Source organism: Nyctibius grandis, chromosome 6 (genome assembly GCF_013368605.1).
Source record: "Nyctibius grandis isolate bNycGra1 chromosome 6, bNycGra1.pri, whole genome shotgun sequence".
Taxonomy (NCBI): Eukaryota; Metazoa; Chordata; class Aves; order Nyctibiiformes; family Nyctibiidae; genus Nyctibius; species Nyctibius grandis.
The window spans coordinates 44,027,683-44,054,128 of record NC_090663.1 but is presented as its reverse complement, the minus strand read 5'-3'; the positions used below and the strand labels follow the sequence as shown (position 1 = coordinate 44,054,128).

General features: G+C 36.8%; 1 protein-coding gene across 1 annotated transcript in view; it reads left to right on the top strand.

Moving 5' to 3' along the window:
* Positions 1 to 26,446, top strand: part of GALNTL6 (polypeptide N-acetylgalactosaminyltransferase like 6) — a 565,706-nt gene that overhangs the window by 226,153 nt on the left and 313,107 nt on the right. Inside the window, exon 4 of the mRNA XM_068403801.1 lies at positions 5,833 to 5,999. Within this exon, the coding sequence (XP_068259902.1) occupies positions 5,833 to 5,999 (167 nt within the window). The remainder of the gene's footprint in view (positions 1 to 5,832; positions 6,000 to 26,446) is intronic.

Sequence of the window (26,446 nt, the reverse complement as noted above, 5' to 3'; positions counted from 1 at the left end):
ATTTCTTAAGAGAAGAGTTGACATGTTACATGTGTATGATGAGACTGCATGGTGTAAGAACAAGAGAGAGAACATTCACATATATTGGTGGATTCCAGTCCCGGCTGTGAAATGAGCAAGCAGCTTGAATTCACCACCCTAGTCTGACAGTCTGTAAAACTAGGAATAATCCCAAATCTGCCCTCTGGAGAAGATTGGAGGCCTGGGTCTATTCAGTTAGGATGTGCCACAGGTTGTGCAGCTGCCTGCTGATCTCTAGGCATATATCTAGAGATACGAGCATGTATGTGATCTAAGACAACTGATCAGGATCTCTCAGAATACTTTGGGGAAGACAGCATCAAACATTTAACAATTAAGCGTCCAGTTCTGTAAATGGTCACTTACAAACCATTGATGAGGAGGCAGCATTAGCCATGTAACTGAACCAGGGAAGCTGAGGATGAGGTAGTGTGACGTTTCTTAACTCTAGCAATTTAACTTATAGGGAGCTGTACCTCAAATACCACTTGATGTGTTTCTGAACAAAGTTAATGAGTGCTGCCTCAAACATTAAACATTAAAAATTCTACCGAGCTATTTGGTTATCTGAGGAAACACAAGGGTGGACGTAAGGATGGAAGTGAGGAAAAATATAATGAAAACAGTGGAAGATTAGTCAAATAATGTGCTCTTAGCATCCTTAAATATTTATCTTCTTATCAGTATGGGCATGATGTTGAGTATACATACATACCTGGGACTGATTACTGAGAACACTTTCCTGGAAATTATTGTGATCAAAGCTGAAGCAAATAATCAGTTTGGTGTACTAGTTTCAGGTAGACTGATTTAGTTTTCTGCCCTCAATCCCACAGGCAAAATTATCAAATTTCATGGGAAGTTTTTCTTCTGAGAATTTGCATATGTTTATGTTAACATATATTTCATTCAAACAAGCCATTTTACAACATATACAGAACTGAGTTATCTGAGTTAAATGTCCAATCTTCATCTTCATTTACCATTCAAATCAACCTTTTTACCGCAAAATTCTCCTGAGTTATTTTAAAAGTTAATTCAGATGAAATTACCACTAGGGCAAAAACTAGTCCTGATAGAAACTAAAAATAGCAAATAATACCTTACTATTAAAAATCATTTTGAAAGACCCGGTAGTTGCACCCTTTTTTCAATTCACCACTGATTTTTGTTGTTTTTTTTTTTAATTCCTTAGAATATGATGTGATACTAAAGCTCTACAGTAATACATTTGCCTTTGTCAGTTGCACTATGATTTGATAATGAAAAGGATAGCATAAAGTAATGTTCTTTCTGCCATTCAAACTACCTGAATAACACTTACTGTCTACATAGTGCCTACATTCATTTAAAGTGTGCAAGTAAATTGCAGTGTCTTCAGGTGGAGGCTGATAATTGGAGTTTATGTGTGCAAGTACTATCATTTTCTAAATCGATACAAGTTTGACAAAATTTTCTACTGAAATTGTGAGGCTTTGGAAAAGAAAATTATTTTGCTCAGCAGTATTTGAAATATTTCCATAGGAAGTCAGTTCAGTTTTGTTCAACATACATACCATAATTCAAAAAGTTTTACCTAATGAATATTAGTGCTCATTTAAACACTGTTAAAATTGGATGGTAACGGTAATCTTTCATACATAGCATTTTTCCTTTCTACAGTAAACCTTGCTTTATTTTTTATTTTAATAAATTTTAGTGAGATTGCATTCTTCAGGAAATATAAAAGCCTCTTGAACTATAATTTCTCAGTTCTTTGGAGAATCAAGAATCTCGCTTTTAAAACATCCATTCCACAGGGTAGTTAAGCTATTAACCAAATTAATTTTAGAGAGTAGACATTGAAATCTGAGTCTGTATTTTGCTTAGGAATGCTTAAAACACCGTTATCATGTTAGGATTATTTTCGTGAGAACAAAAAGCATGATTAGTCTTGAAAGTATGACTTTATGGTGGCTGAAAAATAAAATAGTTGTTTATTAAAGGTATGTTAGAACCTTGGAACCAGCATAAATAATAAAGCAAGGTTAGTTTGAAGCTGTGATCAAACTTTGTCAGCACCTCTCCAAATGCACTCTACCAAATTTTTGATCATGAACTAGTGTTGAAAGTTTTTCTAGAAATCTCTGATGCTGACAAAAAATTGTTGCAGTTAATGGTAAACATGTCTTTCTAGTAGCTTATCTGATAACTTTGCTGATGCTTCTTGGTTTTAAACATCGTTCTCATCAGTAAAACAGATGAGTTGACATAGAGTTATCTAATATTTCAAGATTTATGGATTTATGTTGTTATCTTTTCTGCTTAATATATCAATCATACATCTATCTAGACTGGTTTATCCTATGTTGTAAGCACCATTAATAAATTTAAATATAATAGTAGTTTATGACTGTGGGCTTCACTCTGACCTAGTGATATGATAACTAGGTTTTTTTTCTAGGCAGAAAGACCTGATCGATATTTTGAAGACTAACAATGGCTTCCATGAAGCAATGTCTATGTTTCCAAGTAGACTTCTTGCAGCCAGGGTATTTGTTATCACTTCTGAAATGCAGCATATAAAGAACCATACTGATGGGCTTTGAACAAATGCTGCACGCATATGTGATTATTCTCTTGGTAAATCCAGTATCTCAGCAGCGGATATCTAACTGCATCTATATTGCAATTCATGGGCCTTTCCTAAGCATTGCAGCCATCTATCTATCTATCTATCTATCTATCTATCTATCTATCTATCAGATCTGTCCTGCAGCCCATCACAGCACGGAGCCAGCTATACTCTGCTATAGATAATGCTGAGTAGAACTTAAGTGCAACTGTGTTACGCCTTCTAAAATACAGTGATCTTCTGTTACAGTTAGAGTCTTGTGTCAGAGAGCAAAGGGCTAAAAATGAGCAGAATATAACTTGCTGAAGACAGACAAGTAGGCTACTGCTATGAAACCTAACAGACTGTCTTAACAATAGAAGATGATGAAATTTAAGCTTTCATTTCTATGAATTTGAGAACATGACCAGCTTTTTTGAGAGAAGTAGGAAAAGGGCATTTTGGTAGTTTATGGCTCTTACTAGAAATCAGTCCACATATAGCCAGGTACCTTTGCAATGACTATCAAAGTAAAAGTAAATAAAACTGAGGATTAAATGTCAAAGAGGAGTGACAAAGACATGTTAAGAAAGTGTAAGATGTTTTCCTCTTCCGTCTTGTAAGCATGTCTCTCTTTTAGCGTTAATAGAGCAATCTATTCTGTAGGAAGAATGAAATAGTTTAAAACTAAGTCCATTGATGTTGCTTCTCCTTCTCATCACTTAGATTATGCAATTACTCTGAAATTATTGATGAGAATATCCAAATCCAATGACCTTCCCCATCTGTATACACTTAAGGTTACAATATTCACCATGCAAATACACAAATTTCAGGACAACCTCTTTCAAAGGATATATTGTTATACAGGAGGGGCAACATTTTTAAAAAGAAACAGTATTCTAATGTATTTGAGTGTTTAGAATATTATCTTTTTTGCCCCTTACTCTTTAGAAGTTGCAATCTGACGTGTAGGGTTCTTTTGCTTGTTTTTTTATGGTATTTTTGGGTTTTATTTTTTGGCTTGGGGTTTTATGGAGTTGGAGAACTTATTATTTTTAAAATTATACTTATTGGGAGTTAAAAATGCTAAAGGAAAAATCTTACTTTCAGGAATAGCATAAGAATTACATTCATGTATAGTTGCTGCATTTGTTCTGGTCCAAGAAGCATCCCTGTCAGCAAACAGCTAGCAACAGTGGGTGGTGGTTTTGGTAGGCGGTTTTCTTAATTTGCCAACTGAAACAGCTGCATATTAATAATGGGCTTCCTTATCTTCCTACAGATAAGAAAAAGAATTTTTATGTAATTCTGTTACTGCAGTGTTGTGTTTTTTTCTTTTTCTCCTAAAATGTTAGAATATATACTTAGCCTTTTCTGTCACTAGGTAACGAGCACTGTTTTCTACAGAGTTTCACATTCTGGCAAAGCCACTGTCCTTATTCCAGTGTGCATATGTGTTCTACCAGCAAGCTGCTGATTAAAAAGTTTCAAGAAGTATTATTTTTGCAAATGGCTTGTCATTAAATTAATTGTCCCCATGTTTTAGGAAGAAATGTTTGAATTATGAATTTAAATTTTATTTTTTAGGAAAGCATCCAAAAACTTGATGGTTTATTCACAACTACATAACAGTTATTATTTTGCAAATACAACTAGTAGCTACGAGTTTTTATTATTTCTTTGGAACATTTCTTCACTGTGGTAGCTGTACAATAAATTGGTAAATATTGATTTCCAAGTGACATTTATAAAGTGGAAATGCAAACTAAGCTGCAAATATATGTAAATCAACATTATAACCTACAGCATCATTTGATATGCATAGTTATTCTTTCTGAAAAGCAGCAAAGATATCTGTAGATTTTTTTATACCTAGAAGTGGCAGGTCTAAGCTTTTTTCTGTTTGTTGCTTTTGTTTGTTTATCTCAAAGCTGACGTGTTTCTGATTGTAGAGATACCTTTGTAAGGGTGCAACTTTCTCTTGGGAATGAGAAGTCATTCAATTACTTTGTCCCCAGAGCTGAAAATGCCATGGCATGTTAACAGAGGAATGTGTCCCTTTACCCATTTTTTCAATAAAACTTGAAAGATGAGATCCTATCCTTTTCAGTAACATAAACATTATTCATGAAATTTTCTCAACTATTAGGAGAAACTGAATTGCAAGGCCCTTATTTATTTTTAAAGAATAGGGTTTTGCTCAAGTATGTAAACAAGTCAATATTGAAAATGGTAAGGTTAAGCACTGATACTACATAGATGCTGTTCAATTAAGATGCTGAAGGTGCAGTGCTTTCCTTTCAAAAATAAAAGTTTGTTTATATTTTCTTGCTTGTATCAGTCTGCATCTTCAGAATCATGTGTTGGCTTATCTCTATATTTAATAGTGGCAATCTCTTTGAATATCCAGATGTGGAGTTGGAGTTGTATTTGTGGACATCCATTGAGAGGACAAGGAGCAATGGGTGCAAGCTAGAACACAGGAGGTTCCACATAAATATGAGGAAAAACTTCTTTACGGTGAGGGTGACCGAACGCTGGAACAGGCTGCCCAGAGAGGTTGTGGAGTCTCCTTCTCTGGAGACATTCAAAACCTGCCTGGACGCGTTCCTGTGTGATATGGTCTAGGCAATCCTGCTCCGGCAGGGGGATTGGACTAGATGATCTTTCGAGGTCCCTTCCAATCCCTAACATTCTGTGTTTCTGTGATTCTGTGATTCTGTGATGTTGTTGTTCTGTATACTGTAAGCACATGTCAGCCAGGATAATACTGTATTGTTTTCTAGAGTTTGTCTCTTGGTGTAGTAGACTGCTTTTACAAATTTTGTGTGCTATGGACAAAAAAGGATCATTTCAGATTTTCTTTTGCTTCATATTATGTTTCAGAATTCTTTCTGATAAAAGGATTTGTTTTCTTGAAATAATGTTGCAGAAGATATGTCCTCTGTCATTTTGCAGGAAAAAGTTTCCCATGAAGGAAAAGAATCTAATTCCAGCCAGTGTACTTAAATTTTGTTGTTGTTCAGATTTATTGTAGGTTGTAAGCAATATAAATATTTTAAATGAACTAGTTATTGTCACATGGAAGTACTGCTTGATTACACTGTTGAATTTTATGCCAGAAACCATGATGGCTGAATGGCCCAAATGGATGGCAGTATTTGCCAACTCAGACTTTTCAGTATGCTTATACAATTATTTTCTTCTTTCTCCAGCTGTAAGCACAAGGTGTACTTGGAAAAGCTACCAAATACTAGCATAATTATCCCATTTCATAACGAAGGCTGGACTTCACTCTTGCGAACGATACACAGTATCATCAACCGCACTCCAGACAGCCTGATAGCAGAAATCATTCTTGTGGATGACTTCAGTGACAGAGGTAAGGCCCAACTGGTTTTGTTTTAACTTGAAATTTATAATGCAGTGTGGTCCATATAGAAACTAAAGAGAAGCAAAAAGTGAAGAGATCGTACCTGCTGGACTGCTTACCTTGAAGTACTGTTTGGTTGTTAGCTGGAATAAACATGTGTAAGTGTCTTTTGTTTTACTTTGCATGAATACTGAAATTCATGTCAAAGGGAAGAGACTGTCAGCTGTTCATTGGCCTTTATTAATATAATATTTTGAATGTATTATTTCTGAAATACTGCAGATTTTAGTGTTTCAACGTCTTTTCCTTAGACTTTGCCTTCACTCAGAAAACCTGTTAACTTTGACCATTTTGGTTGCAATTCATTAGATTTTAATCCTGGAATTTATTGAGCTAGACAGCTTCATATACTGGTACAATGTAGCCATACAGAAAATGAGACTCTTTTGAATGGAAAGTGAAAAACTGCTTTACAATAGTTAAACAAAGTTTATATCATCTATGTTTAGTAAAATTAAGAAAACTGCAATCACTTAGTGACCTTTGCCGTCATTATTTCTTGAATGCAACAAAAGAAATGAAAGCTCTAAGTTTCTTAAATGAAATTTAACATTTCTTAGGTAAAATTCATCCACAACAATGATATGGAATTAGGAAATAGTTTTTCTTTCAAATTTCTATACATCTTTTAGGACTTCAAGCATGAAGAGCTTTGACATTTCTTTCGTGTTTGGGGTTTTTTTGGTTGTTTCTGTTGAAACATCAGTTGCTAGTGTATATGTGAACCTTGTTCTGAGTAGATTGATAGACAGCAAAGGAGAGAATTGTGCTCTTTGCTGTTTTAGATAAAACCTTTGTCTCAGCTAGGAACTTACAGGAGCAGATTTCTAACCTACTATTTTGAGAAGCCCCTGGGTGAACGAGAGGAATATTAGTAGACTGCTGCAGTGGAATCATTTTTGTAAGATTTTTAACTTGATATTTCAGGGGTGAGAAAGATTAATGCTGCACACATCTATCTTACCTTCTCATATCTGCCGGTTTAGTTGCAATATGTCTTTTGATGAACTGCCTCTCTATCTGTAAAGCAATTTAAGTGAAATTGTGAAGTGAGTACAGTTCTGGCTATTCTATATTTATAAAATCTACACCATGGATGAAAGTTTTCAAAACAAGAAGTGTAAAGTAGCACAACAATTTTTCTGCAGGCTAACAATTTCCTAGTAGTAAACAACTTACAGGGAAGTCTGTAAGTTGGTTTTATGAGGTGTCTGAGAAGTCAAAGTGCTGCTTATACTGAGGGAGCAGCTATTGAGCCTATGCCTGCTCAATATAGTGATACTGTAGCATTTTTTTAATGAAGATCATAGTGACTATTGTTGATATACTTCTAAGTGTATTACTGGGAAGTAGATAAGCTTTGTAAAACATTTATTAGAAAAAGAATTAATGCCAGTAAACAGGGAATATTGTAACTTCTGTTGCTTTTTTTTGCCTGCCCTGTCTTAGGTTCTGCTGCTGGCTGAAAGTATTTTGGGAGTAAATATTACCTGTAATATTAATTGTTTCTTAATTCATATAACATTATAAAAATCTCCCAAATATTCTTCATTTCCAGTTATATAAACCTATCTAATTTTTCAGTGGAACAGTTTTCAGCTGGAAGAAGTGGTTCATATAGCATGGAAATGCTTAACATAAGTGTCTGGTTTGAAAATGAAAGAAAACTATTAAGGCGACTTGTGTGGAGCTGGGCCTAGAACTGTTGTACCATTAGGAAGATTTACTTATCTGGGTTTTGGTATTATTAAAATAAAGATTAGAAATGCATTTTTGAATGGTTGCCGGTTTTGAACTTGAGCATATTTGGTAGCATATTTGGTACTGTATGTTTTGAGAAGAGCAAACACACAAGAAAAATGTGCTGGCATCTCTACTCTGAATTCAGTAACATTGAATTTCAAGTCAGGTGAATCATTTTGGTGCATCTGAAGCAGGTTTAATTCTTGTATTTGTGATCCTCTGAACTGTACTTAACTGAGGCTATATCATGTTTTCTTGGGCCCTTTTTTCTTTTTCATTAAGTGATCATGCATAATACAGTTGTGTTATTTTATGTTGAAAAAATGCTGACTGATATCTATCCCCCTCCCCTCCCAGTTCACAAAATAATCTTTTTTGAAAGTGATAGAATAGATGCCTTTTTTATGTTATTAGTCCTTCAGTTGCTTTTTCCTAGACTGATGAGAGCAGTAAAGCACTGTGAAAGACATTGAAGACAGATTAGGTCAAAAGTTAAATATAAGTATGTTCAGTTGCTGTCAAAACTGATAGAATCATTGCAAGCAAGGTCTACTGCGATGTTGAAGCAGTACAGTGATTAGTGATAAATCTGTATCCCTTTTTCTCGTCGTATAGTTTCTCCATGAAGCTTCATATGTCAAATAGCTGACAAAGGGCTATTACTTTCTTTTGTGTTATATACTATTTAAGTGATATTATGTATGTGATACTTGTTCCACAACTTTGTATTATAAAGAAAGAGTTTTCTACTAGGAACCTAAACATCATTTGTAGATAGATGAAAGTGAGAATGGGATATTTCAATAGCACTCTTATTTTAAAAGTAGTGATTAAATGGCAAATGTTTTTCTCTAGGATGTTCTACTAATCAAACTTTTCCTTTTTACAAAAGTCTAAGAAGTTGCTATGAAAAGCGAGTCCCTGTTAGATATAGAGAAAATGAGAAAAAGTAGAAACTTGAAAGAGGTGTAAAAGATGGATAAAAATGCTGGAGCTGTTTGTTTTCTTAACTAATGCAAATATAAATACTGAAATGCACATAAAGAGTTTTTGATAACAGATGATGAAAATGTTTTAGTGCACAGCCAGGTACCCAGCAGTTTGCTGGTTTCTCTGCGAAATTACTTGTGTGCCTTCATTTTATTCATATTCAGTTCTTTGGCTTTTGTGATCAAAACCAAAGCTTTAGATAGTTCATGCATAATATTCACCATAAATTATGACATTTAGATGTTATAAAAGTGAAAGGACAGCTGCACCTTTTTAAATATCAATATAATGCAGACTAGAGACTCGGTATTAAGAAAGGGGAGGTAAGCAAATGTTATGAAATTTGGAAGTGCGGTACTTGATCATGGACAAATTTAATATAAATAACGACGTGAATACAAAATATCATCTGTGAAAGTCAGAAGGAAATGTAGATTTCAATATAGGTACCCGAAGTTGCAAAATACCTTTATTGATATAATTTTTAGAGAGTTTATATTCCTTAAAAATAATGAAGGAAAGTGAGGGAGAAAATTGATCGAATTAGTGGAATTATTTCCAACTCTGTTTCAACAAAAGTAAAATTCATATCTGTGTACACACAAATGGTGGTGTACTGGCAAGATGAAAGGGAACTGAATCTAGAGTTCACAGAAGTTGTTCCACACATAAAATAAATACGTTGTCACTTAGCAAGCTCTGTAAAAGAGGCAAGTATTAGACTTTTATTTAGTGTGCCTTGAAAATCTGTTGATGAGGGAGGGAACTGGCTATGCTGTGTGTTGGCAGACAAATTTAAGAATGTTTTTACTCTTTCCATCTGATTTTAGCAGTCAGTTCTTCACTAGAGACTTCCACTGAATTCTTATAACTCTGTCCTAGGTCCAAGTAATGTAGCTATTCCACAAAAGTTTAATGATATACATACCTTTGCATACTAAGGTGTGCAGAATATTTCTGACTTTGTGATGGGTTTGGGGTTGCACATTATTCCCATACCTGATTCATGCAAGCCCTGTATTCCAAAGTGTGTCTAAATTAAAGACCCATCAGTTTCAGTAAGTGTCACCTGCCACAGTAAATAAACAGCTTTATGTTAGAGGTACAAACATACCTCTCTATCAGGTATCTCTGCAGTGGCTTTGTGTGCACCTCTGGTATTGTAAGCCTAGTTTCTGGGGAAATGAACTTTGTGGGAAGTGGTTTTGTTTCTGGGAGGGTTTTTTTTTTTCTGTGTGTGATGGAGTTTTGAAATGGGGGGGTGTGGTTTGCAGGTTTATTTTGGGGGGATGTGGTGTTTATTGTTGTCATAGTTTGCTCTGAAGTTACAGTCTGTTGGCAGACAGATCTCCGAAAACATGACAAGAAGTAGAATGTGGGCAACAGTTTTGGAGGAAAAGACAAAAATGAAAAAGGAAGCAAGTTTTCATTGGTTCTGTTACGGAACAGCTTGCATTTGCAAAGGAATACTAAAAATTCTAATCAATGTTTTAAAACTTCGGGGCAACATAGATTGGCATAATTAATTCATTAATTCCTGACACATGATAGGTTTGTAAATCAACCTTTATTCCTTTTGTGATTTAATGACTTTATTGGCATAACCAGACCTGTGAACTGTTACTAACACAGCATGTGCCCGTGCATGTAAAATGGACTTACCAAGCATTTTTACTTTAGCCTGTAGTTCTCTAACTGGTATAGCATCTATTGTAAGAAAAAATAAACAATGCCACAGACAACGAGTTTATTAGCAGTAACAATTACTGGGCAGTTTTTTAGTTGTCAAAAAATTGATCAGATTTGCCAAGGAAAAAAAAAAAATGGAAAACTTAGCAGCAAATAGCTGCTTGCAGGACAGAACTAATTTCTGTTACTGACAATGGACTGGTGTTGATGCCGAAATTATGCCCCAAAAGGCTCTATGAAACTGCTCAGAGACAAAGTTTAGTCTTTAAGCAGCGAGGTATTTATTTCAGGCAACGTTGGGGAACCCCCGGCTCGTGCCGGACAAAAGAGTTCCAAAGCAGTACGTGGAAATCAGACTATTTATACAATTTGCATAAGAGATTACAACATCTTTTCATGCATATTCATATTATTGCAACATCTAATTATAATATTCATAGCAGGCGGAGTTATAGGCGTGGTCTTCAATTTGGGGAGATTTTGAGGGGTCGTTCCGTTCTTCAGCTTCATGAACCCAGTGTCCTTTCATCATCATCTTCATAAACTCTTGAACTTTCCTTAATTTGGATGGTTTCCCTATGTACCTGGCAAGGATTCTTAGTGTCTTGGCAAGAATACTTGATTTCTTGGCTCATCCTTTTTCTTATCTCCCCTTTTTATATATGTTAGCATTTTTCAGCTTTCTCTGTTCCTACTTCATGTCAGAGCGTCCTAGGCCATGTCATAGCGTCCTGTTCCTCAGTGAATTATTACCTCCGCTGTTAATACTAAATTCTCTAAGTTTTTGCTTAAAGCCTACATTTAAACTTTAACTCTCTGATTCCTGTATTGCTACACTGTATTCACTTTCCTGGCTTCAGTGTTTTGGTGGAAAATGATAAACTGGGAAATTTTCATTCATGTTGATAAGCCAGTCCCTTCTCATTTCATCACCTGTTATGTCCTCCGATCTATGTCCTCTTGCTTAGCTCTGTTTTCTGCACCATTACTTGTTTGATTTTCAGACTATCATACTGTCCCATATCAGATATCATATGCTTTGTGCCAGATCTCTGTTCTGTGAATAGCTCAGATTAATAATGTGTGGATCAGTCTGCAAAACCAACCTGTGATCAGGGCTTGATTTAGTTGGTCAGTGAAATTTAATGGCACTGATGCGCTTTGTTTTGTGTGAACATGGAGGAATATCTGATCTATGGCACAATTACCCTAATAGCCTGCTAAACCCTTTTTGGCCATATAGATGTTGTCTGATTTGATTTGATTTGATTTTTTTTTTTTTTTTTTTTTATTTAAATTTAATTTTTTGACCTGTAGTTCTGTAAATGATATTGATGATACCATACAATAACAGTAGGGTAAGGGAGTTTGTGCTGAAAGCAAAGCAGCTCTATCAGAGTATCAGACTGTACAACTTCCTACTCAAGAAATACATGCTATTTGTTGCATGAAGATGAAATTCCCTGTATTTTACTTGCAGACAGATAGTTTCTGTAACATATCACTTGTGATTCTAATTTATGGATGCTTGGCTTCAGATCATAGCTGGATATAACTTTTCTGATGAAATAAAAGTGAAGGTTATACTATATGAATGACTACCTTGCCATAGGAAACCTCTGCTATAGACTGCAATTCCCTGATATGGTGAAAGCTCACATGTCCAAAAATTGCCATTGTTGTCAAAATATACAACAATTTAAAAAGAAAATTGGAGGGGGAAGTTGTAATATTGTCAAAGTCAACCTCTACCAAAGAAAATGCTTTTGCCTGTCCCTTTCCCTAAGTTTAGGAGCTTGTTTTTCAAGATGATATATAATTGCTCAACGACTTTTCTTTTAAGCTGCGTTCTTTAAAGTTACACAAGTGATTTATTTTTCTTAAATATTAATAGTTCTCCACCTTTATATACCACAGACTATACTTTTGAACTCAGGTGTCTGCCCGTCCCTGAAAACTAACCTCCTTGCATGTACCTGTGGGGACTGGGGCACCAAACAGAACACTTCCAACAATATCCATGCTGAATGCATCCAAAGGAGTACATGGACACAGCCCATTAGCGATCTTCCCGGAGACACAGTAGCACAAGGAAAGGGGAATTATTAACTGTTAATGGGAAGACGGCTGGGATTGCCTCCTGGTGCTGTGTATGGCCAAAGTGGCTGCAGCCAAGAAAATGTTCTATGATGTGCCTTTCCTTTAAATAGAAAGGGTATAACTAAAAAGTGTTTAGTAGGAACAGAAGTCAGAACCTGGACAAGACATGCTGGAAGTCAGAGAGAAACCCTAGCTGCCGACAGGGGTGTGTGTGAAGGTAGCAGTGATGGCAAGTGGAGGGGCTGAGGACCATAATTGCTCTTGATGGCAAGCTAACACCTATGCAAGTAACTTTATGGCAATATGTTGTGACAATTCAGTGGGTTTGTATTTGATGGTGAGGGGTTTTGTTTTGCTTGTTTTGTTGTTGTTCTCCATGCTCTGATGATATGGGACACTGAGCATATTGAACATTTTTTATGTGATTAGAATACCCCTCTGTGGCAGAACGGGGAAAAAAAAAAACAGTGGGAGGAGAAAGGCAAAAGCAGGAGCATCCCTGCTTGTACGGGTATTACTGTACTAAAAATGGGGTTCCAAGTGAAGTGGCAAGTGTCCAACTGCTGCTGAATAAGGTTAATGAGCTGAGGAGAAATGCTATGCTTATGAGACTAGACTGCTTTTGGAACTGATGCTAGCTTGACTGTCTCTCTGGCATTATGTTGTACAGCATAAATATCTATCGTAGGAAAGCTGTACTGATGCAGCTTTCTGCTACCTACTTAAGATGTCCTATGGTTGGAAGTTTATAGGATAGGAAAAACTTCAGAAATCACCTGCTATACAGTAGAATAGACTGTAACAGGTTTTGAGAGTTAAGCAGGAATGGGATAAAGGTGCACAGAAATCTGTTGCCTTGACTCACTGAGTACTAAACTGAAATCATTCAGTTGAAAAATTAAGGCTAATTCTGTTTTAGCTTTACAGATGAAAACAATTTGTTAGTGCTGTAGTATGTGTTCATCAATATTTACACTAGTGCACTTAAGTCAAGCTGACTTAAATATCCAACAGCTCTCTGGAGAACACTAGTCCATTTGGTACAGACTAGAGAGACCTACTTCATTTTGGAACAGCTGAGAAAGAAAATAAAACTAAGCAGTGAACCTTCAATTTGAAGCACACTTACTCTAATAGAAGGCATGAGGAGTTGCATTATCTTTTTCATCACTATATTTTGTATATCACATTGTCAAGAACTTTGAGAGACAGCCAACATTATTCTTATACCAACACCAAAATATGAGTGTGGTGTTATAATTTTCTGAAGCAAACTGCTGGGTATTGTTAATAAAAAGAAACATCAGGTAATATGGAAAAAAAATGCTAATAAAAGTCACAATCACAGAATCACAGAATGTTAGGGATTGGAAGGGACCTCGAAAGATCATCTAGTCCAATCCCCCTGCCGGAGCAGGATTACCTAGACCGTATCACACAGGAATGCGTCCAGGCGGGTTTTGAATGTCTCCAGAGAAGGAGACTCCACAACCTCTCTGGGCAGCCTGTTCCAGCGTTCGGTCACCCTCACCGTAAAGAAGTTTTTCCTCATATTTATGTGGAACCTCCTGTGTTCCAGCTTGCACCCATTGCCCCTTGTCCTGTCAATGGATGTCACTGAGAAGAGCCTGGCTCCATCCTCATGACACTTGACCTTTACATATTTATAAACATTAATGAGGTCACCCCTCAGTCTCCTCTTCTCCAAGCTAAAGAGACCCAGCTCCCTCAGCCTCTCCTCATAAGGGAGATGTTCCACTCCCTTAATCATCTTCGCGGCTCTGCGCTGGACTCTCTCTAGCAGTTCCCTGTCCTTCTTGAACTGAGGGGCCCAGAACTGGACACAATATTCCAGATGCGGCCTCACCAGGGCAGAGTAGAGGGGGAGGAGAACCTCTCTCGACCTGCTAACCACACCCCTTCTAATACACCCCAGGATGCCATTGGCCTTCTTGGCCACAAGGGCACACTGCTGGCTCATGGTCATCCTGCTGTCCACTAGGACCCCCAGGTCCCTTTCCCCTACGCTGGTCTCCAACAGCTCTGTCCCCAACTTGTACTGATACCTGGGGTTGTTCTTGCCCAGATGCAGGACTCTACACTTGCCCTTGTTATATTTCATTAAATTTCTCCCCGCCCAACTCTCCAGCCTGTCCAGGTCTCTCTGAATGGCAGCACAGCCTTCTGGTGTGTCAGCCACTCCTCCCAGTTTTGTGTCATCAGCGAACTTGCTGACAGTGCACTCTAATCCCTCATCCAAGTCATTAATGAATATATTGAATAGAACTGGTCCCAGTACCGACCCTTGAGGGACTCCGCTAGACACAGGCCTCCAACTGGACTCTGTCCCATTGACCACCACTCTCTGGCTTCTTTCCTTCAGCCAGTTCACAGTCCACCTCACTACCCGATCATCCAGACCACACTTCCTCAGTTTAGCTGCGAGGATGCTGTGGGAGACCGTGTCAAACGCTTTACTGAAATCGAGATAGACCACATCCACAGCTTTACCATCATCTGTCCACCGGGTTACGTCCTCATAAAAGGCTATCAAGTTGGTAAAAGTCCTTGGATAAGGCTTGGTACTTGATTTCATTCTGAAATATTTGAAATGGTCATCTTTTTTTTTACTAAGAACAAACTGTGAGTGTGTGGAACTGTAATGAAAACAGCGATTAAGCAAGCATGTGCTTTTGCAAATGGAATTTTATTATTCTTTCTACTGCTTCTTCCTAGGTTTACCCAAAATACAGCTCTGCCAGAGAAGTTTGTGGTGAAAAGCATTTTTATATCAGTAGGGAGTGGGTCACTGAAGTAAGTTTCCAATCAACCGAAGGTACTAGGCCAGATCTTGCCATCTTTTAAAGTAACTGGTGACTTGCAAGGAGCAATCTGGGCCTGCCATGTAAAATGGGCCTTCTGTGAAGGATTAAGCATGCAGACTCATCTTGCCACAGAAGAGCACTCTCAATGTTTACCATTCTGGTCTCCTTGAAGTGTCTGTCCTCACAGTATATCATGGACAGAAGGGAGACTGGTGAGAGAAGGCAATACTGTTTATGTTAGACCAGCCCAGTTTTTGCCTCTTAACCTGGGAAGGACTGATGAGCTTTTAGTAGTAAGGCTGCTTGGTGACCCTATCAATTACAATATGATTCTTGCAGTAAACACGATACATAGAAAGAGGACTTGCAAGTGAATCAATGTCATCTGAAAGTCATCTCAAATGTAGATGCTGACACCCTACGTATTTGAAAGCTGTAAACTTGAGAGCGCTAACATTGCTATCTTGAAAACTCTTGTCAAGTTAAGTGTGCTTTCATTAACCCCAGTGTTGGCAGGAATTTGCAATACTAGACCTAGCTCACATAGAAATTATGTGTAAGAAAGTAAGTGTGAATCCACATACCTATTAGGTTTATAGCTGTATAGTTATACCTGAAACACATAGCCTTACCAGCTGGGAAACCTACTGCTGCAGTGAAGTAATAATGCAAAGGTAAAGACAGATGTTTTCTACTCCCTAAAAAATTTGTGGTGGCTTCACCCCAGCTTAATGTACCATCCTGGAACCCAGAGTGATCCCAGCAACTTCAGCTGCACTGTTCATATCACTGATACGTTAAGCAAACCTTTATAGGAGAAGAGTTTAATGCAGCAAAATTTTGAAGTAATGTTGACCTTAATGTTAGCATATTACTGCTTGATGTGTATTACATCCGAAAAACTATGAGACTGACCCTCACATAGGGTTAAAAGTTAAGTCTTTTTATCCAAAGTTGATAAAACAATACCTCACTGTATTTAAAAGGAGTTTTAAAAAAAAAAAAAAGTGAAAGGCCAAATAGAAAATGAAACAAATTCAATTTCAAGATGTCTACATTGAGTAGAGATCTAACTAAACACCGGATTTACATTTTTATACTTGAGGTATAGAGCTATAAAATGCCTCTTTTCATTTCCTCTATAATGGACTTACACACATGTTATTTGAATTTTATTAAACTTGGACTTGCTTCTGGTCAAAATAAAGTACCATCAGTGTAACAAGTACAATTTCAAAGATATCTGAGCATGAGTTGGAATAAACTGATTTGAATCCGTAGTACCAAGTTTTCTGTTCTTCATTGTCCATTCTCAATTTTGATTATTTAGTATTATTATTTCTGTTATGGGGTTTTTATTCTGAAATTACAGAGTGCAGGCTTTTGCCTTCAGCTCACTGACGTACCTTGGAATAGCAGTTTCGTTACTGAAGGCATTCTGATTTGACAGAATGGCTTTACCAGTGGGAAAATAAAGAGTTGCCCTGAGGTTGAAGATAGTTCAGCTCAGAAGAATAATGGTCATCCTGAAGGCATCTGCAGCCCATCTCAAAATGCTTTTCACTTGTTGGAGTGAAAGAATATTGTCATGTTGTGAGAAAGGGAGAAGTGGGAAGAACTTCAAATAATTGAAATTTTACACTTCACCTAGGCGGAATTCATTGGCAGTGTGGCTGCTGTGGGAGAAAGTTAGGAGTACCCCCACATCCCAGTGCTGCCTGCACTCAGGCAACTCAAATACAACTCAGATGTAAAAATGAAAATTCCAGCCATGTGATATTAATATGAAAACATTTTTACTTTTCATATAGTTCCTTGAATTGGTTGTAATAGGTAAGCAATTTCACTTTTGAGTACTCGTGGAGTCAGAATACAAAGGTTGTGTTTCCACAAGTCCTGTATTGGTCAATCTTTCTTGGCTTACCCACCCTATGAAATGCTTGCTGGGTGCGCATTATGCTGATTGCTATAATAGGCTGCATCCCTTTCTCGTGTGAACGCGTGAAGAATTTTTAAGATAGAAACAAGGTGGTAGCAATGGGCAGCCTGTACTTAGCAAGATTGTGTCCTCTCTGTGTCAACTTCTAAAAATGTTTATGCCATACTTGTATGGAGTGTCATTCATGAGATAGCTGAAGTAGATTCTGAAATAAATCAATATATGCACCCTGAGTAATCTTGAAATACTAGAAGCATATTTATTCATGTAGTAAATTAAATGCATCCTAGTTTCGTGTTCTTTTGTGTTTTCTACTATGCATCTCTGCTTTGATTTACATTTCTTTAAGGTTAAATTGAGTTATGGCTGAAATGAAATTATTTTTAAATTCTTCATGTGGAATACTCAAATTTGATCTCATAAATAGGAAAGAAAATTTCTAAACCTGAGTAAACATTGGTTTCTACATTGAGTTTTCTCTCAGACATCAGCTGTTTACTTTCCACTCAAAAAAGCATTATTATATTGCAATGATACATTAAACAACTTGACAAGAGACTTGAACAATTAGCTCAGTTACCTTCTTCGGCTATCAGAATTAAAGAAATATGTACATTAGTAGCTGAAAAAAAATGGAAAATATATGGTCCTTACACATTTCCCTAAATTCCTTCCCCTCTTTTAGTGTTATAAGTTTCAAGAAAATTCTTTTGTTTTAATTACTGTTTAAAATGTCGACGTTGATGCTATGAATTAGATGATCTTGGGAATCTCACTGGCACTTGGCAATTCTTAGCTAGTACTCCAAATGTATTCCTTCCACAACTTGAGTGAGTAGTGTAATGGAGGTGTTAATTAACTTTTACATCTTTGGATGATATATCTCCTGAATAAAGTATTCAGCATGAAAACCTGTAGTTGGGTGATGTGGGATAGCACATGTGGGATCACAGCAGTTAACATCTATTGCTTTGGACCTTTTGCAAACAGTCCATCTAAACCAAACAAATTTTCTTTTCTGAGTGGTTCTTTGCTATTAGGTGTCAGGAGTACAGGCCTGAGATCTTATATAGTACTATTTTTCATGAGCTAATCAACTAGGTTTTGCCCTAGTATCAACATAAAGGGTTCTTGCCAAACGTTAGTTGTCTGTTATTTAGTAGCTTTCTTTTACTTTAAAATCAAAACTTATTCATGATCATTTGCAGCTTTCAGTTTTCAAAGTTAAATGCAGTTTAATAAGGTGTGACAAGCTTTTGAATTGACATCCTAGTAGTCTTTCCAAAGATGGTAGTTTGTTACAGTCAGGGTTGTCTTAATTGCAATGTTTGAGTTCGCTTAAGTAGACTTTAAAATTATCTTTCCCCTTTCCTAAATACAGACTTTCAAGTCAAGTAGTAAGATCCTTAAAAGAACAGGCAATAGCATTGTGCATGCCATGAGTTACACTTTACGCGTCTGAAAAAAAAAAACAACTTCAGAAAACCTTTTACATTATTTGACTAGATTATAAATGTTTAGGTGTTTGTTTCATCCCTTTTTTTTTTGCCCTCCTGTTTGCAAACCATGGGCAAGCCTGAGATCTACTAACATTGTTCCAAATATATTACCAGTAGTATAAATGAGCAGCTATTTTCCTGTTCATTCACTGGTACCAAACTTGATATACAGGTAAGAAATAAAGGTGGGTAGTATAAGGAAAACTGAGAGATGGCTAAAGCAGGAAATTATGATCGTCACTTGTAAGAGAACTTTAAATCTAGAGTTCTGGTAGAAAAACACTCTGTATTGGCCTGTAAAAGCTCTTACAATCAGATACTGGGTGTAGATAGTAGCTTCTAATAATTTCTCTGGGAGATGGCTGGGAGAATGTTGATTTGGTTGCTAACTGTGTGCATTTTTTTACAAACTAAATGCTGGTGTCTTTTCTAGACTGCTTCTTATACGCAGGATTCCTAGTGAGTGTTTAATTTTCAAATCTTAACATGATCTAAAGAAAGAAAAATCCTGTAATGAGTTTAGCAAATGAATGCCTTCAAAGCTTTATATGTGAGGAACAAAGGTTTGTCCTGTCCTATTAACATGGTAACCCTGACAAAATCAGAAATGTTTAGAGCTCTAATAGCTATTCTGACCTTGCTTCAGACCTAGAGTAAAACAGAAAATAATTTCTCTTTCCATTAAAGCTCTGGTATATTCTATTTCTGTCAAAACAAACAAATAAGAAAAGCCTACAGAATATTTTTCTATGAGTATTAAGAGCTGCAATTCATTTGTATTCATTTAATCTTGATTGCTTTTCTGTTGACATCACATAATACATAATATGACAGCATTTGTTTCTGATGATTCTTTCCTGGCTAATGGCAAGCATTCCACCATCATCTGTATTTATTTAACTTATTTATCCTGCATAAATGAAGGCCCTGTTGCCAAAAGCATCTATTTTGTTTAGCGTTGTATGTGTTTATGCAGATTTTTATTTTGTACAGTCAGAAATCAAAAGTGTACTTATGCATGTTTGTTCATTGCTCTGTGCATCTTGGATGTCTCACAGGAGGCATTAATGACATATGGAATTGTCTAGTTACAAATCTTCCTGTACAGAAATACAATTATAATTTTGATTAGCTTGAAAAGGAATATTTTGTTGCTCTCAGAAATCACTATCCAGACATTTCAGGCAACTTGAGGGGCTTTTCTGTATGTGCTGTTTTCCCAAACGGAGCTCATGTATCTTTCAGGCAGATGGGCAATTTTATGAAGTTTATAAATGGCTGAATGCTTTAATGGATCTGTCATGCACAGTTTGTTTTTTAAATGTTACTGATTTGTGAGCAAAACATTAATAACTTGCATCTAGCAATTATAAAGGATTTATTTTAGTAAGAGTGGGTCAAATCATGCTTTCTAAATAACAATGAGTTCCACATACAGTGGAAGATTTTGGTGAAGAAGAGAGTGCCAGAAGCAAGATGATTTGGTACATGACACAAGCTTTTGAGCATTCCCCTCTGCCTTCCAAAGTCACAGATTTAAAATATTTTTACCTGGGATAGTGATTATTTATATTTTTTTCTCCTTTTTATTCTGTTGTATGCTTATGCATTGTGAGAGGACATTTCAGTTTTTTCAGCTTCGCAGAGCTGCTGCATAATTTCACTGAGACACAGACAGCACACAGAGGCAAACAAATCTGTTGATTTCATTTAAAGTCAGTGACTTAGCAACCTTTGTTCACCTGCTGTAGGAACTCTCATATCTGCCCTTCCCATGCACAAATTCAAGAAATAAGCATTAGAAAAATGCTTTGAACCTGAAATGAAGCTAATAATCAAAATAAAATGCATGCATCTGTCTGGAAAAAAAAAAAGGGCATGAAAAAAAAGTCAAAAATGTTTGCGAAAAGCTAATACATAATGTAAAGCTTGTTTGAAGAGAGTATCTCCAGTGTATTGGTATTATTTCATTCCATAATGTAACACTAGCTGGAGAGGTGACTGGACCACCCAGGCTTGAGAAAGGCCAGACTCCTTCAGTGTTTCAGCAAAGCAGAGAGCACTACGCAATATGGAAAATCCTAACCATTTAGAACAGGTAATTGTTAGGGGTTTTGCTTTTATGTGATGGAGAGAACACTTCTAATTACACCTGTATAACATACTGCAAATATGTGCATGGTATTCAGGGATGCAGACTTCCGTTCTCTGCTGATTTCTGGTTTTGGAAGCTTGAGTGAGTTTTGCTATTGTCAGAGAGGGGGGGGTTGGGGGTGGGTTGGAGGGTTTTGTTTTGGTTTTACTTTGGTCTGTTTTTTTTAAGATATATAAGCTAATTCCTCTAACTGCTGGGTCAGGATACTTTTCCACAATATTTTCTAGCTCTGAAAAAAATAATCAGAGGGAATGCATAATACTAATTTGCAGGCAAAATGTTGATTCTTTACTAGGGACCTAATAATCTTTAATAGGTAAAAATCTCTCAACAAATCTGGAAGAGGATGTCTAGCTAAGGTCTCTTTTTTCCCCTTCATTTGAAGGGCGACACACCTAATTTAGAAAACGGAGCTGACATTCTTTGTAAAGGTGCTGTTTGTGCACAGCTATCAAAATAGCAAACTTGTTGCTTTAGATTTAGTATAATAGACATGAGTTTGCTGTCCTACTGCATTTCTGCCTCATTTAATCACAGAAGAGACCCAAATTAATTGTCTTTAGATGTTTGCAGGTGTGGAAGTCTTTTGAAGAGAGCCCTCCCATGCCTCATGGATTTTTCTCATGTCCTCTGGCTATACTGAGTAAATTGATTGCCTGTTCAGTCCAGTCTTTTATTCTAAGAAGTGCAGGATTTAATTGCTGAGGCTTTTTCTTTAAGGATTTCTAAATGTTCTGATCAAGTAATTATTATAGCCCCTAGGAAATGCGGCCTGTACAGCGGCTGGGTGAGAAGGTGGTATTTATAAGAGTGGGGAACCTTTCTGGGTATCATCTGTACCCAGTAATGTTAAAGGCCTAAATACCATTAAAGTTTTATTTCTGACTGTCACGGTTTAAAGCTGGGCCGGCTATTAAACCTGTGGCAGACGCTCTCTGTTACCCCCCCCCCCCCCAGCCCTGGAAGGGAAAGGGAAAAGGGAGAGAGACTTCCGGGTTGGAAAGTTAAAACAGTTTTAATAAACTATAATCATGAAAAAGAGTATAATAATAATAATAGGAATAATCAAATAGATACAAATATATACAAATATATATACAAAACCAAGATCGAGCTCCCCTGAAGTCAGCCACGTCACCACGGGCACTGCAGGGCAGGCTCCGGGAAGGCCCAGGCTGGGCCCAGCGATGGTCGAGAGCTGGATTCAGGAATGCCGGATCGGGATCGGGGGCAGCAGGAAAACGGACGGAGTCCTGTTTGGACACCAGCCGTAGCAGAAAGAGCGCGAGACCCTCGTGATCCCCTCGCTTTATACTGAGAATGACGTGTATGGGATGGAATACCTTCGCTGGTCAATTTTGGGTCACCTGCCCTGTCCGCTTCTCCCTGCAGGTGTGACCCCCCTTTGGCTCTTCACTCATAAGCAGTGAGGAATTCAGCAGTGACCTTGGTTTCTCTAGGAATAAGTACAGCAAGAGCCTTTCTGCATAACCTCCCTACCAGTGCCTCAGCGATAACTACAAACTTCGAGCGTTATCAGTCCTGGAAGCAGACACTGTCTGCAAAACGTGCAGTTACTTTCAGAAAGTGCAGTTACTTAGAAGAGACTTAGCTGAGAGTAAAAATCACTGAAAGGAAAATTGGCCTGGGTTAGGCCAAACCAGGACACTGACAAAAAATGAAGTTACATATGTCTTCCATTTTAAAAGACCCATAATACGTCATTCTTCAGATTGAAAATCAGTATTGATGGAGAAGGTGAGATAAAGGAGAATTAATAAGGCATAAGATTTCTAACTTCCACTTATGTATATGTGTAGCAGTTGTTCCTGCTGCAGCTCCACAGAGTATCTGTGAACAACTTCCCTTTGCCTTTGGCTGAATTTTCTGTATTTGTAATGCAGTATTTCTAGTCAAAAAAGGAAAGGTGCTCATGTTTAAGACCATTATTCTAACTTCATAAAGTTTCCTTTTAAAGATATATTATGCAGTTCTAATGGAAAGCAATGGTGCTTTAAAACATGTTTCAAGTACAACTGATTCATTTAGGTGAGAACTGAGAAAAATTACTCAAGGATCTTAGTCCCACAGTCTGTTCCACAAAGTAGTTCCACGTGTCTAGAAAGAAAGAGATACTACGTGCAAACAAATGTAATGATATTGAAGTCAGTATCCTTTAGCACTGCAAAATAATTCAGAACAGATGTTAGTCTTGTTCTTCCTTGAGTGGTTTACCTATTGCAATATTTAACTGAAGAAAGCAATGGTAGATTTTGCTAATGAATGGAAAAATGAAAATAATCTGAACTTATATTTGAGTCTAAAAGTATCACTGTCCTTGAATATATTTGAAAAGACTAGTTAAAGTGCTTGCTTCTTACCTGCAATTCTCCTCCTTCTGTTTTTCTATTGGCAGTTTGATATTAATTATAAGAAACAGATTTTGTGCTACAAACTGTAATAGTACATGAACATGGCATTGAAGCATACTGCAGGACAAATTAAAATATGTGCATCTAGTCAGAGTGTTATTAACAGGAACTTAAATATCCTCTTTTGAAATACTCCCTCTTTTTTTTTTTTCTCTGGAGGAAAGTTAAACACCCTCTTAACCAGTGAGTGACAATCTGGATGCCGTGAATGTAAGGGCATGAAATGTAAAATAGATTGATGGTGCTAAGTATGATGGAGTCCTTTATTTTTTTTGATGTGTACTCCTGTAGTACAGATGATTAAATTTTGAAGGTAATTGATGATGATTATTCTTGAACTGAATGCATTATTTCTGTAGAGTCTTGTAAGTGTTGCTAGTTGAGGTAATTTTAACTGAATTTAGAGCTCCAACAAGAACTGTGAGCTAATTTCTTCTTACCCTTTTTGATGTCCCCACTCTTTTTTTGTTTGTTTGAGATTTTTGAAGTATTATCTATTTCAACTTTGTTGCCTTCTTGGACCGGGCAACTTATGCTGTACCTGCCAAATGTCTATTCTAAAATGCAATGACTTGGTTATGAATGACAGTAAAATAACAGTATAGTTATAAAAACGCAATTAAAAGCAAGTTTCCTTTTTTTTCAGTGGGATGGAGTTTGGGAGCCCTTCAAAGAGCTGTGAAATTCTGTGACCTGATTGCAAATATCAAATAGTAAACTATTCTAGCCCATTTGTTGGTCATGGTGTCAAGTCTTCATTTTTGATATGGATAATCGCTTGCATTCCAATCGCTTGCATGCAGTGGGTTTTGTTTGTCGTCTTCAGGTACTTTCAGAATTCACGTAAAGCCCAGCAGAAGGGATGGCCTTGTCCTAGTGTAAAACAATTATGTTGACCGAAAAAGATCTGTGATTAAATGATTTGTATCTCCTGTAGAATATCTAATTAAGCTAGCACATACTGGGTTGAATTTTAGCAACCTGCTTTAGGTCAGGAAAAATCAAACCCATCATGCCCAAGAATTATTACCAAAAAAAAAAACCCAAACAAAAAAAATCCAAACTACCTCCCCCCCCCAAAAAAAAACCGCTCCCAGGACTGTGTGCTATATTACAAAATCTTTGAAAAAATGTGGCATAGTCATTTTGTTTTCAGTCTGTTTTGCAATCAGTTTTCCTTTAGGCAGATGATGTCTTGTTTCAGCTGCCTATTAACTAGACCCACAGGATAGAGTCACCTTCTATTCTAGCGTATTGGCTGCCTCACAGTCTCTGTGACGTGAAAATCATAACTCGCATGGCACTCCTGCATTACATGAGCAGCAGCATGAGCTGTGAGGCAAGTCAGGGGTACAGTGATCTAACTGCATACAAGTCTGCATAAAATAATTTTTAACTCTAAGGTGCCAGTCTAACCTCTCTTGCTATTACAAGTCGTATTGCAGGTGCGTACGTGGTTTTTTTGGTAATGCATCTTTACAGGGTGTTTCTGTAAAGCCACTTAAGTGTGTATACCTTCTTGTCACAAAAAGGTAAATATGGATGAGGTAACAGAACCCTGCAAAGAAAGTTACATCCCCGCATGCATATAACAGATAAGTAGTGGAGGAGAAACAGAAATTGTCTCTCCATTTCCTGTCTTCACTCTCCTCCTTCAGGCTGTGTTCTTTAGCATCACAGGAAACAGATGTTCTCGCTTCTTTTAGATTTTTGTCCAAAAAAGAGTGTCCCTGAAGCTGAAACCCCTTCATACCTATGGAATGGGCTATAAAATCCCAGGGAACCTGAATGATTCCAGGTTTCAGTAGCTGAAGAGAAAGAATAGGGATGGTGGTGAAATAGTTCTTGGAAAAACGTGTATTGAAGGGGATCTTGATCAGTACAATCTGGAGGGAGCTGAGGGACAAGAATGGGAATCTGTTTTGCAGGAAATGCAGGGGGGGGATCATAGCAAAAAGGGGTGACTGGTAAAAAAAAACAAGTCAGACCAGAAACTTAGTTCTGATACAATTATTTTAAACTTTGAGATGCATTTGCTTTTTTTAGTTTTATCTTTCTGCATAAGGTTGCATTTTAAGATAAATCAGCAGTATTTCTCTTAATTTCTTATAGTATTAATCAGGTATCAATCAGACATCTAGAAGCCAGTTCCCATTTCCTGTAAAGGTAAAAGCAGGTTTTCTGATGAAATTAATATACAAATATAATTTATAACTGCAGTTCTTCCTGTCTGCTTTAGGTAGCTGGACAGAGCTTTGGAATGATAAGGTTACACTAGTGTTGCTGACTAGTATGTGATACATAAATCTCATTGGTACAATATGCTTCTCTAACATATTTGTGAGTGTAAATGGAATTACTTAAGTATTAGATGTAAACATAAACAATCTAGTAGACTTAGTATTCCTGATCAGAGGCGTATTTCAAAAAAAAAGTCCAGAACTATGAGCAGTTTTGGTTGTTTGACAGTAGCATGCTCATTTATTTAATTGGCTGTTTTATTCAAAGCCATGTTGTGAAAAGTATTATATAATGCTTTCTAAATAATTCAAAGAGTATCTTGCTGCAAAATTCGTATTGAATGTTCAAATGCAACTTTGTGGATTGCTGCCAAATATATGTATATATATATTTTTTTAACTCTGTTGCTTTTAGAAGTTTTACACAGGAAAACCCATAATATTAAATTTATGGAAATTGTTCGTGAATTCAATTACTCTTTTGTTGTTTTGTCAATGTGTAAAATAAGATGTTTAGTATGTATGTTTTTTGAAAGAATAAGTTGTTCTGAAATTACCAAAATGAGCATGCCTCTTCTATGGCATACCAATTCTCTTCTTTAAATTAGTTACAGAAATGCACTGTGTGAAGAAACGCATTAAGGCTTTTACGAGCCACACATTTGCTTTTACCTGGCTTCATAAGAAATATTACTGAAAAGTGATGAAATGGACAGTTTGTGTTTTCTTTCATATTTAAATAGAACTAAGTTGCTTCAGGACAGAGATCAATATCTCTGACCAG